We start from the raw sequence: 22,855 nt of genomic DNA on the forward strand, positions 1-22,855 counted from the left end.
TTTAGCAAGGCACCTTCCTCTCTTCTGTATAGCAACTCTACTCTTTCCTTCCAGGACTGACAGTCCTGCCTCTTTGGAAGCTACAGGGCTTTCTGTCACTGGCGCCTGTGTTGTTATTTCTAGAGAGGATTTATAGCATTTTGGGATAAGGCTCCAATGAAGTTATTAATCAGGAAATGGACGATTCCAGTACAGTTTATGGTGTGATGTGGATGAAAAGAGAATTCTGAATATTAATGTCTCAGATAATGATTAGGAGATAGAGAAGAATTTGGGGAGGGGGGGAGAGATGTAGGAAGGACAGGAAGCATTGTGGGTAAATATATGCAGCTTCTGGTGGTGATTACCCTCCAAGTAATTAGTTTTTAAAGCAGGCAGACGTTTCAGGAGCCACTTACTCTGAGCTGCTTTAATTATTTATGTTCTCTTTTATTCTTAATATTTATGGCGGGTCCTCTTTTAAACAGGAGTCGTGTGGTGCAATGGGGCCACTCATCCTGAACAGAGATCCCTCTCTGTCACAGGTCCCATTCCTCTTCCTCCCCCACCCCAAACTGGATGTTCATTGACAACAGCCCCTGGCTGGAGTCAGTCCTGCAGACAAGTTTGTCTCTGTGTTTTCTCTCTCCCTTCTCCTTTCGATAGGATGACAAATGGGATATCAAAAATTCCACAAGGCCCCCGCCCTGCACTGCAGAAGCTTCTCACTCTCCTCCATTAAGGCAGCAAACAGTAAACAATGCCTGTGCCCCCCCTTCCAAATAAGCATTATTGAAATATAGTGATATTCTGACCAAATACCGTAATCATGGCAGCCACCTGGGATAATTGCGTTTTATGAAATGGGTTCTATAGGTGGGGGGGGGGGGGAGTAAAATATAAAAATGCACCAGGGGGAAAAAATGCAACCCAACCCCTAGATCGTCTCCCTAATTTCAGTTGTGGCTTGTATTTCTGTGTGCGCTACATCCTCAACCTGTCATCCAGCATGTGTGCACATTTAAAAAAAATATATTTTGCAAAGCATGTAACACTTAGAAAATCAGTTGACTTTCAAACGATAGGGGCGGCTTGGTCCAGTGAGCCTTATTTTAAATGTTAGCAATGTAAATTTGTTCCGTTTTTGGTTTCATGTAGTTTGAGACACATTTATAAACCAAAGGTTCAAAGCAGATAACAGACAGAACAACCTCACAGGGTTGCTGTGTGGATAAAGTGTGTGTGTGTTGGAGGCTGTCACATATGCTGCTTTGAGCTCATTGGAGAAAAGGGAGAAGAGGCAAGGTATGAATGGAATAATATATAGCATGGGTTGGCAAATCAGTATGTTTTTACATGGGTAGAATGTGTCCTTTTATTTAAAATGCACCTCTTTATTTGTGGGGCATAGGAATTTGTTCTATTTTTTCTTTTCTTTTTTTACAAAATATAGTCTGGCCCCCCACAAGGTCTGAGGGACAGTGGACCCAGTCCCCTGCTGGAAAAGTTTGCTGACCCCTGATATATAGTGTCCTAGTGTGATCTAGATTGGTAAGCTTTACAGAGCCAAAGGCACACACACCTGTGTCATTGGTGCAACTTGTGCCCCACATTGAATATCCCAGGTTACACAGAATTTTAGAGCTACAACAAGGGAAGTCTCACTGCACAGTACAAGGGACTTTGGATACAGCAGCAAGGAGTCACTACCATTCAGTTGCCAAATAATTCCACCACCCAACTCATAGGAAGCTGCCCTATACGGAATTGGACCATTGGTTTGTCTAGACTCAGTATGGTCTCCACTGGCTGCCAGTGGGTGTCCATGGTTTCGGACAGGAGTCTGTCCTAGTCCTACCTGGATATGCTGTGGATTGAACCTGGTACTTTCTGCATGCAAAGCAGAGCTAGGGCCTGCTCACTGAGCTACGGCCTTTCTCTAGGTCTCAGCCTAAAATGGATTGCAGTAGTGTCAAATCTATATATTTGGCATATATCATTTGCCTTCCTCCCACCAATGGCTCAGCAAACATGCACAGTCTTGAAGGATGGAGATGCTGTTAAGGTCTGCAACCCCCACACTATGGAAAACAATATAAATGTTAAGACAATAAGATCGAAAAGATAAAATTTGCTTTTTGGTAGCATTTGATACCATAGTTCAAGAAGATACGGACCAGGGTGGTGATGGGAGAAGCCATATTAGTTTGCTGCAGAAAAATCAACCAAGTCAGAATTGGCCCCTTAAAGACTAACAGATTTATTGCGGCAAAGGCTTTCTTGGGTCAGAGCCTAGTTTTTAAAAGCAGCAAAATGATACAGTGGGCTATGGCCCAGGAAATCTTACACCACAAAAAACAGGAGAGTTGTTAAAGGTGCCATAGGATCCCTTGGTTTTTTTTAATTAACCAGGAAGTGTTTCTTAAGTGTAGTCACTGACAGCTGTTCAGGGGCCATGCTTGAATTGTTCGCCTCATGCCGCCAGGATGATCCTACAGAATGGCAAGGAGGAATGTATTGGCCTCTCTTCATACATTTCCTGTGGAGTTCTGCTCCACCTCCTCCTGTTGCTACTGGCTCGGGCCAGAGGACAAAACTACATAGAAATATGGAGTAAGGTAATGACTGTACTGTGCTGGCAATGCCCAGTTTGGTAGATTTATTTTTGGGTTGTGGCTGAAGACGGTAGAACCAACTGAACACAGGCGCTTAAAGTATGAGAAAGGGAGAAAAACCTCTCTGTCCACTTATTCCATACATTACTTCATTTAATACACCTCTGTCATGTCCCTCCTCTCACCATTTTTCTAATCTGAAAAGCCCCAACTGCTGAAACCTTTCCACATACGGAAGTTTCTTCAGCATCTTGATAATTTAGGTTGCCTTTTTCTGCAACTTTTCCAATTTCACAATTATTAACACCATACCTTGTTTTTTACAGTGTTAATTATTTTATATTTCTCATTGTTTTTAATATTTTACATTCAATAGTATGCTTAACTTATTTTATTGTGTTTTATGTGCGGTTTTCTTCTTCTCTACTGGTTATTGACCAATATATATGCTAAGTTTGTAATTGATAAGTCATTACAATAATGCAGTTATATTTTTGATCCTTTTTGTAATGATCCCTAATATGGCATTCATTTTTTTTTCACAGCTGCCACGCACTAGGTCTATCTTTTAAGAGAGCTGTTCACCACCCCAAGATCCCTTTCCCAGGATCAGTTGGTAAGAGCTCATCTGCATATGTTGTAAACCACCTAAAGGTTTTGGGGTGTTGTTGTTTTACAGTCAAGTGGTACAGTGATTGGTTACTTTTTAACTTGCATCACCAATATTTTTAACTTGCCTCAATTCCGTCAGATTCTGTTCCTGGAATGGCAATCTGTCATACTGCTTCTGCACTGAAGATGGGGGCAGGGGGAGAGACACACAAGCTTCTCTGCAAAATAAGTTACTGTCTTTCTCACCATCCCATTTTTGTTGCAACTTTTGGTCCATTTGCAAAAGAACCTTTAGAAGCTGGGAGAGCAGTTGGGCAAAAGCGTAGTTCCCAGCTAAAGCTTACACAAAATATACCTTTTGGCCCTGAAGACAACAATAATCCTTCTGACATTTTCCATTTGAAACATTTATTTTTGGGAAATACATATTAAACACTTTTATTTATACAAAACAGAACTAAATTTGTCATAATGCATACAATCCTCAAAAAGGCCATTTTTTAATAGATTTGGATGATTTATTTTTTTGGTTTCATTCGGTAAAACCTCCCCCCGCCCCGAAGTACAATATAAAAGGAGAAAGCCATTTTTGTCTTGCTTTTGCTGGCTGAGATATTGGCAAACAAGATACAATGCATTTTAATTTTTATGTTGCTGAAGTGCATCTAAAAAAACCAAGAGACATTCTCTATTACCCTTTTCATAGTCTTAAACACTTGAAATATATATATTTTTAGTTAATACAATTTTTATTTTGCTAAAATATAGCAAGTCAGCAAGTAAAAAAAATAATTTTCCTCAGCTTAACACAGCTCAGTAAAGAGTCCTCCGTTTATTCATTTTTACGTTTGGGAGGGACAACACAAAAAGTTAACATGGCAGGCTTAGATTTAACTTGCAACACAAAAAAAACAACAATGTATGAGTGCCTCTGAGCAAAGAATATTTGCAGATGCAAAACAAGTGAACTAAATGCCTGACACAGTTTTTGAGTCATAAAGGAAAGCACTTGTCAGGGAACACTGTGGAAGCAGCAGGTAAGCTCATGGAAAGTCTTGGTTAGAGTCAGTTTGTAGGCTTGCATCCTAAGGACATGCAAGACAAAGTGGCCACTGGCCGACATCCCTGTGTGTTGTGTGCTAAAGTGTGAAGCATTCCCCTTAGGCATGTTTGGCAGCTGAGAGTGGGCTACATCAGTGCCAGTGAGAGCAAGATGAAAACTTATCATTTGCCTTTTCAGAAAGCCAGAAATCAGCATGCCCGTTCTGTTCTTTGCAGCTCCACAAGAGGGCAGCATAGACAGAGCTTTCCACTTTGGAAAAGGAGCAGTGATGAGAGTCCTCTGCACATGGCACAAGAGGAGGAGGTTCTACAGAGCCGTCTACTTAAGATTTGCTGTCTGAGGAAGAGAAAGCTGTGACTGCTGGTTCTCTTGGTTAGATTGCCATAACTGGACATGGCCTCTGCCCCTCCAAATCGGGTAAGTGTTTAGCAAGCACAGTTCCCACCCCCCTTTCTCTGTAAAGAGATGGTTCATTCATGCAACTTCTGGGTTTGTCAGAGTTTAGTCGCCTGACCACTGGAGTTAAGACTGACTGAAGTATTCGAATGAAATCCATGTTAAAAAGAACCCTTTGAGCAACTGGCACAACTCTGCTTCAATATTAAAATGTGGCATGGAAAGTAGGCATAGGACCTCAAGTATTCGGACCAGCTGATGGGGCAAACAGCATCTACATGATCCCTACCTCACAACCGCCCTCAAGAACAGAGATCATCTGGAAAATTGTATTGTGTAAACCAATCTTAGATTAAGCTGTGTGCTTAACCAAGGGCCATGCATTACTGCAGAATGCATGCAAGATCCTGGGGCTCAGCATTTAATACAGAGCAGGGGGTGGAGAACCTGTGGCTCTGCAGACGTTGTTGCTTGGCCATTGCTCAGGGATGATGGGAGTTGAGGTTTGAGCGACAGCATCTGCAGGGTTACAGGTTCCCTATCCCTTTTTGCATGCATGGCACATCTATATGTGCAGACCTAAGGAATTTTAGCCACAGATAGTTAGAAAAGTTACACACACATAAAGCTGCACAATGAGAAACAGCCAGGAACACCCCCCATAGCCTCTCTAACATTTTAAATAAGAAACAGGTTAAAACAAGAGCTCGAACGATTGAACTCTTTTCAGCTGAGATTAAAGGGACAGGGGGATTGGGGAGGAGAGGAATGTCCTAAGAATCAAGGTGACTTAGTAGACACCCCCTTTTCTCCAGTGAGCAAGCTGGCTCCCTATTATTGCTGGCTTTTAAGGAAAGGGGATATAGATCAGACATGCAGGGAGTAAGATGTGCATAGTGCTGAGTGGAATTGTGCCTTCTGATAATGCTCCATTCACTCTACCCTCACATTAAAAAACTTTATCTAGGTCATGAAAATCTTCACTTGAAATGGATGGAGATAAGATACAAAAGAGAGAAAGGAACACAAACACACGTACACACACACACTAAAAACAAACACACAGTGCTTTTCCCCTTCCCACTCTGGTTTACAGAACAGTAAACCTTTGGCACTAGGAAATCAAGTGGCTCAAGAGAAAGATTACCATAGACTTGAACCACTGAAACAAAGAAGGCAGACAGGAGACCTCTCTTTTCTCTCTCACTTTCATATGGGTGGGAGGGAGATGCTTTGGTGGCATGTCTGACCTAGCATCCATCAGTGCCTCACCAGGCCTGTATCAACCAAGTTGCTAATGAAAGCTTCCTCATCCAGATCAACCTCACCTGGTCAGGATTGCAACTTTTTTGTTGCTTTAACTGGAGGTGAAACTGCATGGATAGGATATGGAATGTGCGGCACCTTCTTCTTTCTTTCACGCAGCCCTGTGCCCCATACTTAATAGCTTCAACTCATGGCACAACACAAGGTATCACAACTTCACCAGACTTCAACACTAGGGCAGCGGTCTATGAAACTTAACAGTTCACCTCCCAATTGACCAAAAGGGACAGGGGAGGGGTCAGTCTGTGCTTTCTAACAAATGTCCATCTCAGCCTTAGTTGGAGCTCTCCCAGAGTTTCAAGAAAGGGACACTCACCTATCACAGTAAAGGGCCTATGGAAAGGTGGCCACAACTAAAGTAAAACATCAAACCAATGCATATCCTGTTGAGGTTCCCTCTCAACCTCATCCCTCCCTAGGGATCAGTAACTACAGCCTACACAGAAGAACAGAATAGATGTTTCACATCACAGAGACTAGAAAAGAGAAAGACACTACATTTATTACAGAAAAGTACTGTTATTTGGTCAGTTAATGTCAGCAGCTTGGGTATTGTTGGTGGAGAGGGGAAAACAACAGTGGCATAGAGTTTATATGGGGTTTTTCTTGGGTTTTTTTTTAAATGAAAATAAAAGTGTGGGGTGGGGAGGGGAGAGGAAGAGAGCAGGCTGGGTCCTTGCATGGAGTGTTACATTTCATTGGCCACCAACTCCTCTTTGACAGCTACGCCATTGGAGAGCATATTCTGGCCTTCATTCAAGCGTTTGACTCTGTAGGCTTCAAAATGGATGCTGCTGGTAATGTCCTTGATGTTTTGCATGTGTGTCCTACGGGAAGGAGGAGAGAGGATTAAAATCAACAACAGCTTGACACAGGAATGTGACTGAGAAGGGATGTAATAACACAGTGCCTTGCAGATGCAAAATCTGAGATGCTGTTCTTGACATCTTCAGTAACTGTGGCAAACCCCTGCCTGAAACTCTGCTGCTAGTTAGAATGGACAGCACTGGGGTAGATTGACTCATGGTCTGACCCAGGCAGTCTCCCTTTGTCAGATTCCTATGACAGGGCAGCTGCGTGCTGCCATGGGAAGTAAGTATAGTAGACCTTAATAGCCGCCTGAGCCCTCATATCCCAACTGGTTCACTGAGATCATCACTGCTAGTTGCCTCCTAGGTTACAGGGGGACAGCTGGTCCCATGCTGTGGAACACTTTTCCAACAGAGATTTGGCAGGCAGCCTTGCTTTTTTCATGCATCCATTGAAGACCTTTTTATGCTGACAAGCTTTTACAGCTGTTTAGGTGGGTTGTTGTTTTTATTAGCCAGTCACTTTAATGGTTACCTATATTGTTTTTACTGCAGTTTTATGTTTTAATGTTGTATAAACTGCCCTGATATTTTATGATATGGTGATGCAAAAATACTTTTATTTACAAATAAATAAATGAGTTACTAGCAGCAGTACCAGCTGTGGGGTGGTAGCATCCAGGATGCATTGGCTATGATGCTACTTCAGATAAATAGATATTACACACATGTGCATGTGTAGAAATACATCTATATACATATACAAAACAAAGTTGTACATACTCTACTCTTAAATCGCAGAAACAAAATTAAGGAATCTTGAATTAACACCCCCACTTCTTTCTGCCTTGAAACTGTTACCAATTACCAACCTGATCAAAAGATCCCGCAAGTATGCGAACTCACAATGCGTTGTATTTTCAACTGTAAAAGAAGGATACAGTACTTGATATGAGTACAGAATCAATACACACTACAGGTGAAAATAAAAAAATTAGAATATCGTGGAAAGGTTCATTTCTTTCAGTAATTGAACTTAAAAGGTGAAACTAATATATGAGATAGACTCATTACATGCAAAGCGAGATATGTCAAGCCTTTATTTGTTATAATTGTGGTGATTATGGCACACACCTGATGAGAAGCCCAAATTAACAATTTCAACTTTGGGGTTTTCATCAGCTGTATGCCATAATCATCACAATTATAACAAACAAAGGCTTGACATATCTCGCTTCGCATGTCATGAGACTATCTCATATATTAAACTCCAGTAGCTAATGAAAACAATTGCTTACATAAATGGACTTTTCCACGATATTCTAATTTTTCGAGTTTCACCTGTAGATTCCATATTCACAAACCACATCAATACCCAAAGAACTTGCAACTGTCTGGAGCATAGTTTAAATAATTCTCAATAGTGGCCCTTGAAGATCTAGCATAGGTTAGAACAGGGCCAGCTGTTGAAAGCCTGGTGCCCTCTAGATGTTGTTGGGCTCCCAACTCTCATTAGCCCCTGCCAGTATGGCCAAAGGTCAGGGGTTATGGAAGTTGGGTGTCCAACAACATCTGGAAGACAACCGGTTCCTCGCCCCCTGGGTTAGAGGAACAGGACAAGTTCTTCACAGTGTCCAAACAGCGTTGCCTATGGACTCTCTTTACAGAGTGTATGTAGAGTGTCCCCACTCTCGATCATGCACATATAGGCAACAAGGCAAGTGTCATGTCTTCAAGAAGACCCTGCCTTGTGATGGCCTCACTGATTTCATGCGTTACCAAGGATTGGCCACAGGGGGGAACCAGAAGGCTTAAAATGAATTGCCTTTCTTCTCAGAGAAACCCTGCTTTGAGAAAAATGCTTCTAACTAAGGAGCCAAAGAATCACAAATCAGAGAAACCCACAGAAATAAAAAGGTGACAACAAAACAAATGTAGCTTGTGCCGCTAGATGTACAAAAAGAGTAAAACGGAGGAGGGGAATCATTTGATGTTGCAGTTGACATTGTAGAGACAATTTTGAGGGAACACACTGCAAACATTTCCAGTAGAAAATCACAAGTTTCTCAAACTGTGGTGATCTATGAGCGCCAGACACCCCATGAAAAGCTTGTGGAGTAGTCAAGAGTAGATGTAGTAACTGAAGTATACGAGATACTCTTGCATATTCCAAAAGGTACCTGAGTATCTGTAACTGACTCTGCCCTTGTTTAATAATTGACAGAGTCTGGGGCAAAGCAAGCTCACAAGGCTCTGGACCTGTGGTTTTCATCATACGGTGCATTTGCAGAGTTTACTAATTCCCCACCCAAATCTACCAGTTGAAGGGGCAGCAGCCTGGCCTAAGGTCCATGACTTTCATTTCATTTCAAATATTTAAGAGTAAAGCTCTCTCAAAGTGGCTTCCATAATAAACAAATATCTCCTGCCTGCCAAATATACTCTCCCAGATTTCAGCTGTATTAAGAACCTATATTTAGCATGAATTAAATCCTTAGTATTTATACGGCATCATCAGCACACAGGGTTGGTCTAAGAAGTTTGCAACCTAAAATTCAACACAGGGGCACCACAAAGGAAAAAGAGAGAGATGTAGAAGCAGGGATAAAATAGGGAGGCAATGTGTGCTTATTTAATTTGCATGCACTTACATCTTAGTTACAGGAGAGGAGGCCACAGTCGCGAGGCAGTAGAGCTGTGCACCAGATTTGGCCAACGCCCAAGCCTAATCGAGCAAATTTAGGAAGCCTTGGGCCTTGGGTGACTGGATGGATGCAGCCACAGATTGCTGTGAGGCAGGTTTGATGGCCCTTGGCTGTCAGGGGTGGGGTATCAGGCAGGAAGGAGAGGCAGGTAGTGCAGGAAAAGGCTGACACATACCCTACCAGTGGCTGCATCTTTCCAGGTGCCTGATCACCTTGTAGGATCAATCCTGCAGGGGTACGGCCGCTGCTTTGGAAGCAGCTTTTTTGCACCAACCCTGAGCTGTGCCAGTTGCTACTTCTTCATGAGCAGAGCAACTTCCCTCGCATGAAGAGAAGCCACTTGCAAAGGAGCAACACTGCACAGGATCAAATAGTCCCACTTGCCAGCTTGCAAATGGTGGGAGGAACCAGTGCTGCAGTGTGCGGGCTCTTGCTCCTCCACAAGCAGCTTGTTTCCCACATGTGCAGGGAAGCTGCTCACAAAGGTGCAGCATTGTGCAGGATCAGATGCTCCAGCTGGCAAGCAAGAGCATCTAATCCCGTGCAGTCCTCCTCTTGACCACACTTTTAAATCCTATTTAACTTTTTTTAATTAAAAAAACAATTTGAGGGAGTCCTGCTCCCTCAAATTTCTTAAGGAATGGGTCCTGGGAAAGGTAGGTGTCCCCAGGGGCCTCCCAAGGTGGATAGGCCTGTCACAGATTGTGTCCCTGGGGCAGATCAGGGGGGCTCTGCACAGCCCTACCGATGACCAGTTGCTGTAAATTTCAAGTGGGGAGAGTGCTGTTGCAGCCCAGGAGACTGGATGGGCCTCTCAGGTGTTTCTTTGGCAATCTTAACACTTTAAAGATGACTATGAAGCAACAGACAGGAGAGAGAGCTCTTACCTTCAATTGTGCCCCACTTTGTTTTCCTTCCCAGAATTCGCCTTCCATTTATCTGGTATTCCTGGTCACTGCCCACCACAGCAAATGGAATCATTTCCTACAGTTAAATTGCCAAGTGTCAGAAATTGGGCCTTATGAAATCCAACCCTTCTTCATTAAGTCAGAAATGTGTTGATTTAACTCCTGTTACCCTACCACCACCACATACCCCTTTATTTCAGAGAGTTCCAGCATCCACTTTAGCTCTTCGGAGCCAGTGAAACAGGTTAAGAGGGTCACCCGGCCAAACTAGGCAAGCCTCTCCTGGACATTGGCTCATGAAGGATGAGCGATTTTGAGAGTTTCACAGGCAAAATGGGCTTTTCACTTACTATTTTCCTTCACAATGACCATTGAGAAGGATGCTTTAGGTTCTGTAAGCCTTTGAGCACATGCTAAACAAGTGTCAAGAAAGGACTGTTCACTTACTCTAAATTTCTCATTTATTAGTCGGTCTTCAGAGTCCTCATCAAACTGTTTCTGAGGGTAGACATCAATGCCATTGGCAAGGAGATCTGCTGTGATCTATGGGGAAAACAACAACAATGCAGGGAACAGAAGAAGCCCGTGGTTAGTCAGAAATGCTAATAAAATACCTTTATTGAAAAAGCTATCTTAAGAATGTAAATGCACCATTGCTGGATCAGACCACTGGCCCACCTAGTCTAGCACCCCAATCTCACAGTGGATGCCCAGATGCCATAGGAAGCCAGGAAGATGGACCTGAGCCCACTTTACAGCATCTGGCATTCAGAGGCACACTGCTCCAACAGTGGAGTCCTCAAACTGGAGCAGGTAGGAATTGCAGTATGTGGCCATGTTCTTCATCACCCCAGTCTGAGGTGCATGATGTAGAAATCTTACCAACGGCAAGGGTGCCTGAGTTCTGATCAGCATCTGGGAGAAGACCTGGGAAACTGATGGACAGCACCTTGGGTTCCAAGGAAGGGTTCTAGATAGTTGACTAGATAAATTGGCTTTTCCCAACCTGGGCCCTTCCAACTCCAACCCCCACTGGCCATGCTGGCATGGAATAGTGGGAGTTTGGAGTCCCAACAACATCTGCAGGGCCACAAGCTCCACAGTCCCTATTCTGTATGAAAAGCAGAGTCCAGGATCTTGCATATATCCTGCAGTGTACAGCTCTTGGTTAAATGACACCAGGTTGGAGAAGGTGGAGATACAAATATTAAATACTGTATATTCTGGCGTATAAGACTACTTTTTAATCCAGGAAAATCTTCTCAAAAGTCAGGGATCATCTTATCCTCCGGGTGGAGAATCTGCGGTCAAGTATATCTCAAACTCTGTATTTTAACTGGAAATTTGGGGGTCGTCTTATACGCCCAGTCATCTTATACGCCGGAAAATACGGTACTAAGTGCAGTGCAGTGCAGTTCTAAGGAGCATTAAAGTTTGAGGGTGACATTTTTGGTACATCTCCTTGATCCATGCTGCTTAATGTAGCTTCACAAAGTGATGTTTTACAGCTGCTCTTGCTCCAAGGGCAACAATGGTTGGAAATTGACCCATGCCCTCAATTTCCAACTACAGTTGTACCTTGGAAGTCAAACAGAATCTGTTCCAGAAGCCCGTTCGACTTCCAAAACGTTTGAAAACCAAAGTGTGGCTTCTGATTGGCTGCAGGAACCTCCTGCAGCCAATTGGAAGCCGCACTGGACGTTCAGCTTCTGAATATCGTTCGAAAACTGGAACATTCACTTCCAAGTTTCGATCGTTCGGGAGCCAAGGCATTTGAGATCCAAGCTATGACTGTACAAGGAGAAATCCAGCAGTTAATTTCCAGTTACTGGGTCAAAAGGCAACAGTGGAAGATAGAAGGACAGGTAGCCAGAGCAGGGTGAGAGCAGCATATACACCTCTTAAGTTATTAGTCACATGGCTGGGCGTGTGCGTTGCAGAGTTAGGTAGAAAAAGCAGGGGGCTGATGGTACACTTCTGTTGCCATTTGGGCAGCAGGCCTGGACTGTCTTTAAAATCCAGGAGAAAGATTTGCAGAAGGAAAAAGAATCAGAATGGGAAATTGAATTTATTCCTTCTCCACAGAGAGAGAGAGAGAGAGGCCAAGCCAAGAGAAATACGTGCAATGGCTTGAAGATCAATGAAGGCCTTTCCTCTCACCATGCAAGATTGCTCTGAGCTGCGGCCTGAGGAATGTGCTGGGCTCCTAGCCAGCGACTGGGATTCAGAGACCTGCACAGGGGAAGCTGCAGGAGAGGACAAGAGATCCTCAGAAAGGTCAGAGAAGAAGGCACCATCCCTCTTACCCTTTGCTTGAAGTAGTCCCTCTCCTCTAGCGTTAATGTGTCTGCTTTGGCGATGACAGGCACAATGTTGACCACTTTGCTCAGGCGCCTCATGAATTCGATGTCCAGCGGCCGGAGGCTAAAAACAAGATGAAAGGACTTCTTAAAATGAAAAGGAGACCAAGTTTGCTGAGACATATGACATTCCACTTCCCTTCCCAACTGACGGTAGGCCTTTTTAGAAGCACTGAAATGCCACAAGGAAGCAACTCACTCTGTGTGATACTCAGGAGGCCAACAGCTGATCTAGGGTGTGAAGTGGAGGTGGGTGGAGGCTCTGGTCCTTCTGCCCCACCAGCCAGGTATCCTCTTGCTTCTAACATGACAAGGTTCTCAATAGGACAACAGTAACCAAATGGTGGCTGGAACCACTATTTGGTCACTGTGAGTTGATCACTTAGGCTGCTGATTATCAAGCAGGCCTTCCTGACCAGGTGTGCCAGGCAGTACCTGTCTGTGAGGCGTACATCACAGGCTGGTTTTCCTGGAAGCATTTGTGGCAATCGCCACCAACAGATATATGACGATTGCAACAGACAAAGAGCAAGTGATAACAAACTACACCTGAACACATTTAAACATTTCAGACATAGACATTGTTGCTAGATGGACTACAGTGAGGACAAAGGGTTAAAGCCCCCCTCCCAATCCCAATCGGACCCCTCACACCAGCTGTTTACTTTAAAAAAAAAAGAATTGTGTTTTCACTCATTTGGCCTTAAGTCTCAAGACAGATTACATTTCTCTCCACCTTGTATGCAGCTATAAATCCTGCTAGTGTATGCACAATGGATGCTTCTTGGCCTGTGGAGTCACAGGTTCAAGTCACTCTCTCAGCCCAGGGTTACTAAGAGTGTCCATCGCATTTATTCTTGCCACTCAAACTGTGAGCATTATGGGTTAGGAATTTGCTACATGCCACATTCATTTGCAGAAAAATATGGGGGTGGATTGTTAGATGGGAGTAGCTTTAATCATTGCTACATGGGACAAATATGTTGTTTTCTTTGTCTTATGTGCACAGTTACATCTGTCACTTATGATTGACCATACACTGCGTAAGAGCTTTTGGGGGGTAGGGGTGGTCTATGGGAGTGGTAATCCAAATAGGAAAAATCAACATGTGTGAAGCACCCTCACTGTGCAGGAATCAGCAAAAACAGAAGGCCCAAGAATTTCAGCTCAGAGAAGCCTTCCTAATTAGGGATTGTTTTTGCCAACGAACACAATGCCAAATGCTTAGCAGACCAAAAGTGCACGCACACACACACACCACCAGCTTTCCAAAATATCTTGGCTGGGTCTGCCTGTTTACAGGGAGTAGCCATTTCATACCAATGACCCACAAAAAGAAAGTGTGCTTTGTTTTTTTGCATTAATCCTGAAAGCAAGTTAAGCAGCTTCACGGCTCCACAGCACTATTACTCCGCACTCAACAAGGTAGTCGGGACCGAATTAAACCTGAGTTTGCATCAACACAGGTCTAGCTGTGCAAAGGGGCAAATCCTGGCTGCAGGGACCAAGCTGCTTCCTCTACTAGTCCTACCAGTTTGCCTCCTGGATGGGGGGGGGGGAGATCAATTCCCCTGCCCTCCTACAGAAAAAAAAGAGGAACGCGAGAATTTTGATTGGATTTTTATTTCTATCTTTTTGGCCTGCAAGGCTTCTGCACGTGGCCTGGCACACTTTGCCAAGGGAGGAAAAAGCCGCTAGCAGAAGAACAGAGCCTGTCAGAATGAAGAGCACAAGGAGACGATGACAGTACTGAGCATCTTCTACATGCACACACACAAAAGGATGATAAGCAGAGAAGCCAGAGGGTTGTGAGAGCCTGGAAAGAGTGCTCCACAGTAGAGTTGGGCAGGTGAGTATGAAGGTCCCAATGTCATGAAGGCAAGTGTGGGATACCAGAGAGGAGGCTGCTTGCTGAGGAGATGCACCCAATTTATAGAGACCTTGGCCCATTTAAAATAGGCCTTGGGTACCTGATAGGATTCTGCTGGTTGTTTCTATGTGATTTTTATTGCCTGCTATCTAAGTCATCCTAGCCTATTTGGTGTTAGATGTTTCATCACAGGATTTTGTATTTAATGCTAAATGTCATCCTGTGCACCCTGAGTATTCTGAGGGTGAAAGGCGAGTTATAAATCTTCTAAATAAGTACTGCTAGTATTTGTTTCTAACCTCATCACCATGCTGAAAAAGACTCACAATGCATCCTTTTATCTATATGCATGTTATATAGCAGGAAAACTCATGGTATGCGTGAGTGCGAACACAGAAGGTAGAACAGTAGAGTGTTCTGCAGGGTTGGGCAATGTCTACCTTGAGGACTGTTAGCCAAAGCTATTATCTTCTAAGCAAGTGGTACTGCCATCAGAAGAAAAGACGAGGGATGCCACTTGTGCAGGCCACTCTCCCATACAAATGGTGCAGAAGCCCTGTGCAAGGGCTTTGACTTAACACACCAGGGGCTTTCCCTTCTCTTTTCTCTTTGCATGCCCCCTGAAATTGCCTTGGGAGAAGAAGAAGAAGAAGAGGAGGAGTAGGAGTAGGAGTTTGGATTTTATATCCCGCTTTATCACTACCCAAAGGAGTCTCAAAGCAGCTCACATTCTTCCTCCCCCACAACAAACACTCTGTGAGGTGAGTGGGGCTGAGAGACTTCAGAGAAGTGTGACTAGCCCAAGGTCACCCAGCAGCTGCATGTGGAGGAGCGGAGACGCAAACCCAGTTCACCAGATTATGAGTCTACCGCTCTTAACCAGTACATCACACTGGCTCAGGAAAACTCACAGAACAGTGCACAGGGGATCACTTCATCAAGCAAGCTGATACACATGCGCAGACAGAACAGTCCACACATCATGGCATTGAATTCTCCCTATTGTGACTGTTTCAACGTGACTTAGTCCTGTATTTAAAAGGTATGTGCAGGTGCACCACAGTGACACAGGATGTTCTGGTTAAGGTGGTCACCTGCTCTTTTATGACCTACTAAAACCGCTTAGTATGAGGCCACCTCATGAGAAGAGAAGACTCCCTAGAAAAGACCCTGATGTTGGGAAAGATGGAGGGCACAAGGAGAAGGGGACGACAGAGGATGAGATGGTTGGACAGTGTTCTCGAAGCTACTAACATGAGTCTGGCCAAACTGCGAGAGGCAGTGGAGGATAGGGGTGCCTGGCGTGCTCTGGTCCATGGGGTCACGAAGAGTCGGACACGACTGAACGACTGAACAACAAAACCACTTAAATTTTGCACTGCTTTTAGTCAAGGTGCTGAGTATAATGTTTTTTATATATTTATAATGCCAAAATGCTTTTAATGGTTTTTAGTGATGATACAATTTGTGCAGATGGATTCACAGTCAGTGTCACACCAGACTAGATACTCGGCTCTGACTCACAGCTTTGGTTTTCATTTATCCCTTTGCTCTGAAGCAGGCAGTTTCTGAAAATATGTCCCATCATCCACCAAAAGGCGCAACACAAGCTGTCTTCCAGTCATAGAATCAAGCCCTTTACCACATAGTGAAGTTATGGGCACAGAACATGACAAGAAGTTCCTGTATCTGTGATACATCATGGTACTGTTTCTCAAATCCACATGAGGAAATCACAGAGTCAACTCAGCCTCTACAGTCTGAAGTGAAGCTTCTAACACAAACAAACGGTGGCCTGGTTTGGATGACACACTAAGTTAGCAGTGGGGAACCCCTTAAGAGGTTCTCTAACAATCAAGCAGTATATAATTTTTGTTAAATAAATTAATAAATAAAAACCTGATCTGGCTTGTGGGCAAGTTTTCCATATTTCCCCTACCCAAGATTTGTTCTTTGTTGCAGCTCATAGTTAACAATGAGTGCCAGTACAAATCACACACTAAGCCAAACCCAGCTGCAAACTCCCCTCTAGGAGCTTGTGCATTTGCATAGTCCTAGTAAACCAGAGTTTGGGCTTTGTGAGCTGTGCAAAGCAAGAGAAGAGAGAGAGGGAGAGACAAATAAAGAAAGAAAGACAGAGTACCGGAGCAAGCATCAATAGAGCTGCAGAGTTAAGACGGTGTCCTGATTCACAACTGCTTGGATTTTCCAGATGTCAAAACAGAGCCTGATGGTGAATTTATAAGGTGGTGAGTGTGTGCAATGTTACTACCTTGGCCACTCCTTCCCTCCACTCTAGCATAAAAATAACTCAGCCCTTTAAAAAATGAGTTTTACTGGCCTGTTGAAAAAAAAAGGGTAGGGAACATCAGACTGGTCTCAAGTCTTGCTTGTTCAGAAGGGCCCGTCCTGATATATGTGAAACACAGATGCACAGCTCAGCTACAAGAGGACAGGGAAGTCATCAGATGATTTACACAGAAGTTCTACTTTGGAACAAGCTAAAAACGAGCAGAAGCATTCACAAATGCTGGTAGACGGTTCTGAAATAGGGGCAGGCAATCCATCAAACTAGGGCTGTAATGGGATGGGACAATAGCTCTGGCTTACAGACTGGAGCAAGGGATTCAAAAGGCTCATAAAAGCCACTCTGAGCTTTCCTGGTTCTCGCCTGTCTCAGTATATGATAAATATTTATGACTATTGCAAAAAAAAAGAAAGAAAAAGACTTCAGCTGAATTGAATTTAATCCAAATTCCATCATCCCAGAAAGCAGTGCTCATTGCAAGCTGGCCTCGTGTCTCAAAGGCACTGTAGTTTGATGTATAATATGCTAATACAGGCAGCGTGTGAAAAATGCATGCATTGCAGAGAGATGGTGCCAAAACCCACGGGTGGCTTAATTAGAACGGAGAAACCAAAGACATATTTTGAGCTTATTGGCATGTTTGGGGGCTTTTGTGTATCTGGAAGCCTGCATGCCTTTGTGGCTATAACCTACCATCCACACCACTTCTCTCCCTGCAGTGGTTTCCTGACTAGGGAAGACCCATGAAAATCCCCCCTAGTTCATGGACATCATCATGAATCACATATTTCATGATATTGCTCAGATATTTCCATGCTGCTCTCCACAACTCTGAGGGCTATAAGCTTTTAGTTTTTGAAGTGTGAGATCCAGTGGAGTCTGCGTATGGTGTTGGGTTATGGATTATGCAGCATAACCATGGCCATGTGTCTCTTAATATGAATAAATGCACTTCTCACACTCCAAACTAAAGGAATATGGCAAGCGGCCCAATCATCATTAGGTGTCTGCCAAAAAACTTCACAGATTAGTGAGCAACCCCTGTGCAGGAGCATCTATGACATTTACCAACCAAGAACAAACTGACAGCAAATAGAGGATCCAGTTGCACCACAGTGCTGCCATTAACAGGATAAGTTAAGTATGCATTTCATAGACTCACAGAGTTGGAAGGAACTGCGAGGGTCATCTAGTCCAACCCTGTGCAGTGCATGAATCTTTTACCCCACATGGGGCTTGAACTCACAACCCTGAGATTAAGAGTCTCATGCTCTACTGACTGAGCTATTCCAGCTATAGATTTTGCATATGGTGCACATCAATTGGAGGCCCATCCCTGGTACAGGTGGAGAGGAGCAAGCTTCTAATTCCCCCAGTTATGAACAGATTTCACAACATGGCAGACGTGGATAGGCTAGCAGTGAAACACACACATGCAAGCAACACACACCTCTGTATGACTAAAACGTAACAGAAGCAGCTTTGGGTCTCTTGAGGAAGGAGTGGGGGGGAGCAGGATTGTAAAGAACGAAGACATGTCTAAATGCAGGCTGAGTCTTCTGCCTACAAACACACACACACATACACCCTTCTGAACCCACAGGAATATAGAATTATATTGGGTATCAAGCAGACTGTGCCAAATTAGTATCCCATTATAATGAAGCAGGCAGGTTAAGGGAAAGTGAGATGTACTATCATTCCCATTGTTCAAAGCCTTGTTACAACTAGTTTCAGTCACCAAACTGCAGCCACTGAAGTGGGATGATACGCCATGCTAAAGAAGTTCTAGTGCACTGAGAACTATCAGTTCTCTGTGTGCTTTTTATTTTTTACTGTACCTCACTAAGGTTTTTCCTCTGCTCCTGACCCCTACCCCCCATTCATAACCTGCCAGCTAGGCTGCAACTCAAGTTCATTCAGAAACACGTTCTCACCCATCCCTAGGTCTGTGTCCTCAACTGAAAACGATAAAAAACCCACACAATAATTAAAACCACCCCCGAAGACATCCATTTTGACATTGGCGAAGAAAACCAACAGCCCAAAAACAAGCCGTTTGTGGCCGCTGCCAAGGGAACACCTAGTTCTAACCTCCAGCAGGGGTATCACACTACTTGTAGCCAAAAGCAATTTCAGGGACATGAAAGCCAGTGATGGGGTGTCTCATAGCTTCAAAACCATTTCCTATATTGGAAACACATGTTCCTGGGAGAAGGGGAATACATGAGGCAGACTTCTAGGCACCGATTACCATGCAAGCAGCAGGGTGAGGGGCAAACTGCGGGGCGCCATTAGACGGGCAGTCTAATGTTTCAGTGGCTACATACGTGGGAAAGAAAAATGTAGAATCACACACTGGCTCCCAGTGAGGGTTTGTGTGTGGAGCAGGTCCTTTACACGCTGGGAATCAGCACCTATCGCAGAGCCCTAACAGAAAAGGAGTGTGAGCACAAGGGTGTCTCAAAATAGTGCTAACAGGGTTTTAAGGCCTGTTTGAAGCCCCAGGGACTGACTATTGCCAGTGTTTGCCATGTTCTTGATTCACATTAAGACTCAGGACCAACTGGTGGAATTTGGTCTTCATTCATGATCCCTATTTTTTTTTTTATCCTGCCCTTCCTTCCTCCAAAGGTTAGTATTTGCCAGGTTTTATGGCAGAGCTTTCCAAACCTTTCATGTTGGTGACACACTTTTTAGACATGCATCATTTCATGACACAGTAATTCAGTTTTACAAGCAAATTGGAGGTTAAACTAAATCCCTTCCAGCCCTGGGAGCATTCGCACAACACACCTACACACTAACATTGTGACACAGAGTTTGGAAAGCTCTGGTTGATGGTGTACCCCCCTCTTTTCCCCCTATGAGGTAGGTTACCTTGAGAAACAGTGACAGGCTTAAGGTCACATTGCAAACTTTTGGGTGAGTAAGGATTGAACCTGGCTCTCAAGACAGCCCAATATTCTAACCGTTACACCCTATGAATATTCCGACTCATGAGCTGCAAAAGGAACCCCTGTTTGAGAAAGTTCAGCATAAGAAACCAATCTTGAGACAAAAAAAGTGTGTTGGGGGGGGGAGTGGCAGTAGCAGACAAGTAAATATCTAGAATCTGGGGCATGAGATTTATTTGCTCTGCTCCTCTTGGAGACAGGGAGGTGGTGCAGTCCAAAAGGAGGATACGTACGAGTGACCGGTGGCAGGGATGAAGTATATACAGCAGTGGACTCTGGTATCTGGTATCCGCTTCTTCCGGTTAATATTAAGCTCTTCCTGGAGGTACTTCTCATATTGATCATTGATGAACTTCATAATGGGTTGCCAACTGTGCAAAGGGGAAATGCCATGTATGAAATAAAAGAATGTCTATGCAAAATTATTCAGAATCTTTGCACCATCTTTGCATGCTGCTAAATGCACTTACATGGAAACAAGTACCAATGAAATCATGTGAGGACTGAAATGGGGAAGGGGTTAGTGTAGGACTGGAAGGGGCCTGACCCAAATCCATATACTTTAAATGGAATCTTCTTCATGCTCTGGGTGAAATCCATGATCACCCTGGAGCAGGAGTTACATGTGTGTGGTAGTATGTTCCAGGTTCCACACGACTTGGAGAGCTCTGAGACCATTTTCTGAATACCAGAGCTCAGAATTCAAATACATAAGAACTGGAAGGGGACTGAAGCATCTTCCACCACATGACAGCCTGTGTCTCTTTGTCAAGGCAAAAATCCATGGAATGATCAGTGTTGGCATTTGGCATGTAAGAAGAAAAAGCAAATCTAAAACCTGATCAAAAAGAGACTTTGACAGAAACAAGAACCATTCAGCATCTCAAGAGAAGCTATCTTTTCCACTGTAAAATAATAGTTTCAAAATCCACAAACTTTTCCCAATCCTGGGAAAAGATACACAACCACGTAGTTGCTATTTTATTTCCATTCCCTTCTCTGAACATTCCTAATATTCAACTAACCGTGTGCACTAGCAGAGATCTGTGCAAAGGCTCCTGCTAGTGCAATAGCGCTTTCTTCCCTCCTCCTGCTGTGCGTCCCCCAGAACAAGGTGTGAGGGGAGGGGAGGCGATTGTTCTGTCTGGCAAGCAGAAATGCTTGCACTGACAGAACGATCAGAAGATGTTGGGATTCCTCCCATTATATTTGCCTTTCTCACCCCTGCAGCCAAGGCTTTTGCCAAACATGTATAACTTTGACTCCTTGTTTTAATGTTCCTTACTTTGTACTTACTAATATTGAATGTCATATGTTACTACTTTGCACACAATTAAGAAATCTGGAATTCTTAGTGGTCTCCTTTGGATCTGCTATCCCAAATAACATGAGATCACTGGCAAACATGCCAACTTCCATCATCGTACGGCAGGTTTCCTAGTGAGGCACATTCCCTCCCTAGCCTTTTCTCACAGATTGCCTTCAGTAGATCAGGAGGCAGTTAGACAGCCTATCTCTGGTTCAGGCGCAGCACAGTTGCTCCCTGGGTTCACATGCACAATTTCCTCATCGCTTCCTATGCATAGCAGTGCATTCTGCACTGGGGCCTTTGTTCTGCAGCAGAACATAAACAACATTCTGTGTTCCTAGAGAGGCACCTCTCCCTGTGATCTTCTGCTCCCCTTCCTCTGTTCTGTTTGCTTGCAGAATTGTGGTTTAGGGATGAGATCTGAAGCTGATTTGCATTAGCTGCATTTGGGAAGGTTTAGCCATTTTGTTGGCTTTTGAAGGTTGACACCATTTGACACTCCACTTACAAAGTAGTTAAAAATGTGATTATGCATTCTTTCAACTATATTTCCCCTACCCATATAAGCCACACAGAGCACAGATATGGCCCTTGTTTAACGATGCATCAGGGCATCACAGGAATAATTCTATCACAGCTGTCCCCTGAGAAACTTAATTAGGAAGATGATCCTCAAGAGTAGGCACTTGCAAAGTTCCAAGCCTGTACAGCTTTGTCTTAGCATATTTGCTAGTTATGAGAACCCTCAAGAGCAGTGATGGCAAACCTGTTAGAGACCAAGTGCTCAAACTGCAACACAAAATCCACCTATTTATCGCAAAGTGCCAACACAGCAATTTAACCTGTATATCTCATTTCTTTCTGTGTGTTTCACGTTTCTTCTTTGTGACTGCTGTTGTAATAAATAATCCTTCATAAAAGTTATTTCATTACATTCTTCATTAAATTATCTTTCCATTGATATATAATTTTATGGTATACCTCAGTGCTTTTTTTCTTTAAAAAAGTGTCCAGGGGTACTCTCATTTTTTTTAAAATAAAGGGTTTTCTTGTTTTACAAAGGTGTATGCAATGTCTCTCTCGTATTTTTCCATGCGCCATTTTTACACATAACTTTTTTGCACCAGTCAACTAAAAACCAAGGCAGACCTTGTTAAAGTGATGCTGCACAGAGTCCACACAATCATGCACATCCTCCCCACTACCTTAACTGCCAGCTTAATGCAGTCTACTGAAAAGCCTCCCACCCACCCTTTATCCTCCCTTCCAGCCTCTCCATGAGCAGTTGCCTGGAGAGCTTCTTGTTTGATGGCTACTCACCAATTCTCATTGTTGATGTGGTCTCCAAATCCGGGGGTGTCAATGACAGTGAGTTTCATACGAACACCCTTTTCTTCAATATCTGAAACAGAATGCAAAGAAGGTAGGCAAGAAAATATCACCCTAGGATGAATGTAATTGGGGGGGGGGGGTCCACTTCAGATACACATCTACATCAGAGCTGAAAAGGGTCACAGAACTTACAGATGTTTCAGAAATTTTTTACCCTAGTGAGCAAATTGAATGGTCCCTCTTGGCCCTGTTTCCCTGCCTCTTGACTGGCTGTTCTTCAACATCCCCATCTCCCCCCAAAGCAAC

General features: G+C 43.8%; 1 protein-coding gene across 5 annotated transcripts in view; it reads right to left on the minus strand.

Moving 5' to 3' along the window:
* Positions 1 to 3,597: 3,597 nt before the first annotated feature.
* SEPTIN9 (septin 9) overlaps positions 3,598 to 22,855 on the minus strand; it is a 211,572-nt gene continuing 192,314 nt past the window's right edge. For all 5 annotated transcript variants that reach the window (XM_033139451.1, XM_033139453.1, XM_033139452.1 and 2 more), the window contains 7 exons: positions 22,538 to 22,619; positions 20,142 to 20,279; positions 12,720 to 12,837; positions 10,861 to 10,956; positions 10,393 to 10,489; positions 7,673 to 7,724; positions 3,598 to 6,818 (listed from right to left, as the gene is read on the minus strand). In XM_033139451.1, the coding sequence (XP_032995342.1) occupies positions 6,680 to 6,818; positions 7,673 to 7,724; positions 10,393 to 10,489; positions 10,861 to 10,956; positions 12,720 to 12,837; positions 20,142 to 20,279; positions 22,538 to 22,619 (722 nt within the window). In that variant the 3' untranslated portion in view covers positions 3,598 to 6,679. The remainder of the gene's footprint in view (positions 6,819 to 7,672; positions 7,725 to 10,392; positions 10,490 to 10,860; positions 10,957 to 12,719; positions 12,838 to 20,141; positions 20,280 to 22,537; positions 22,620 to 22,855) is intronic.

This window comes from Lacerta agilis, chromosome 2, assembly GCF_009819535.1.
Source record: "Lacerta agilis isolate rLacAgi1 chromosome 2, rLacAgi1.pri, whole genome shotgun sequence".
Classification (NCBI taxonomy): Eukaryota; Metazoa; Chordata; class Lepidosauria; order Squamata; family Lacertidae; genus Lacerta; species Lacerta agilis.